The 1503-nt window shown below is 39.5% G+C and overlaps 1 protein-coding gene across 1 annotated transcript; it reads left to right on the forward strand.

The window, feature by feature from the left end:
- Positions 1-762: 762 nt before the first annotated feature.
- On the forward strand, positions 763-1503 carry LOC128241078 (uracil-DNA glycosylase-like). The gene has a single exon (XM_052958062.1). It carries the CDS (start codon positions 763-765, stop codon positions 1501-1503), a length of 741 nt encoding a protein of 246 aa, XP_052814022.1.

The following is a 1503-nucleotide window of genomic DNA, read 5'->3' on the forward strand; positions in this document are numbered from 1 at the left end:
ATATGGCACTGGGGAACATTTGTTGTAATTTAGGTACTTCTACGCAGACACCGCCTATATAGCTTTTATAAATATTGGTCTCGTCTTTCTAGTGTCGATGTAGAATATTAAATGCTTTCCGAGCAAAAAATAAGTTTGGCCATTATAATTCGCAAGTGTTGATAAATTGACAACAATTTTTTAACTTAAACCATCGTAATTCTCCATGATAGATACTTACATTGTATGCATTGTTTACAAGAAAGTAAATTAATAATGCATTTCCAATTTTAGGGAACCCCCCTATACATATCTGTTGAATGCAGTCCTAGCAGACGTTCGTTTTACTAATGTCAAGCTAGCAGGTACTTTCTGGATGTACCATCTCGTCATTTAATGCGCTAACTTTTCGATATTTTACAAATGAAATTTCAAAATGACAAATGTACATGATTGCAGTCACAAATAAGAATTTAGCGCTGTTGTTTTCAGATACCGGTAGAAAAGCATGTACTTGGTAAAGTTAGCTCTGCATATCTGAGTTCAAAGTTAGTGGGGGTGTAGCAGTCATTTAACAATTGATACTATTCTAATCGATTTACGAACATTGACAAAACCTCATAAGTTTTACCTGTTCATATTACTCAGGCATATAAACCTTTATGTACAATTTAATTTCGTGATTATGTTGTTATTTTATCTACCTGAATAGATCTGAAAAGGAGAAGAGTTCGAACCTTTCTAGATGATAACTCAGTCGAAATAGGATGGCAAGACACCATTATGGGAAATGAGGCGATATGGACGGCCCTTGCCCACAGCATAAACAAGCTAGATCAATTGGACGATGTCATCCCAGAAAGAAATAAAGTCCTCGCTGCTTTTAAATACTGCCCAATGTCAAAGGTCAAGACTATACTCATCGGCCAAGATCCTATTCCTTATAGAAAATTTGCTACTGGCTTGGCTTTTTCATATCCCGAGGGTACCGTGCTGCCTCCGTGTGACCCAGAACGTCCTGAGTACAAACATCTCGCGGCTATGAGAAAACTTCACGATGTTCTAACGTCACCGACATCCCCAGCTGAGGAGGAAACGTCTGCCTGCCACATCACTTGGGCAAAGAAAGGCGTCCTGCTGTTGAATGCAGCACTGACCTACACAAATCCAGCTGACCAGGAGACTCATCAAACAATGTGGTATGAGTTTCTACAAAATTTGTTAGCCGAAGTACTCGGGGGTAACTTCCACGTACGAGGCCCACTGTTTGTCGTATGTTGGGGTACGGAGGCAAGTCAGCTGTATTCCAATCTGACGTCGAAAGTAAAGATATCTCCAGAAAAACAGCACCTGAATCATTTTATGACAGATTTAAAACCACCATCCCATGCCAGACACGTGTTTGACGAACAAGCCAAAGCTTTTTTTATGAAAATACACGAGAATTGGCTAAACCTGTTTTCTCTAGATAGAGTCGAAAAACTTGCTGAAATGAGGATGGCAGACGGAGGTAAGCTTAAATAG

This window comes from Mya arenaria, chromosome 7 (assembly GCF_026914265.1).
Source record: "Mya arenaria isolate MELC-2E11 chromosome 7, ASM2691426v1".
NCBI classification, from domain to species: Eukaryota; Metazoa; Mollusca; class Bivalvia; order Myida; family Myidae; genus Mya; species Mya arenaria.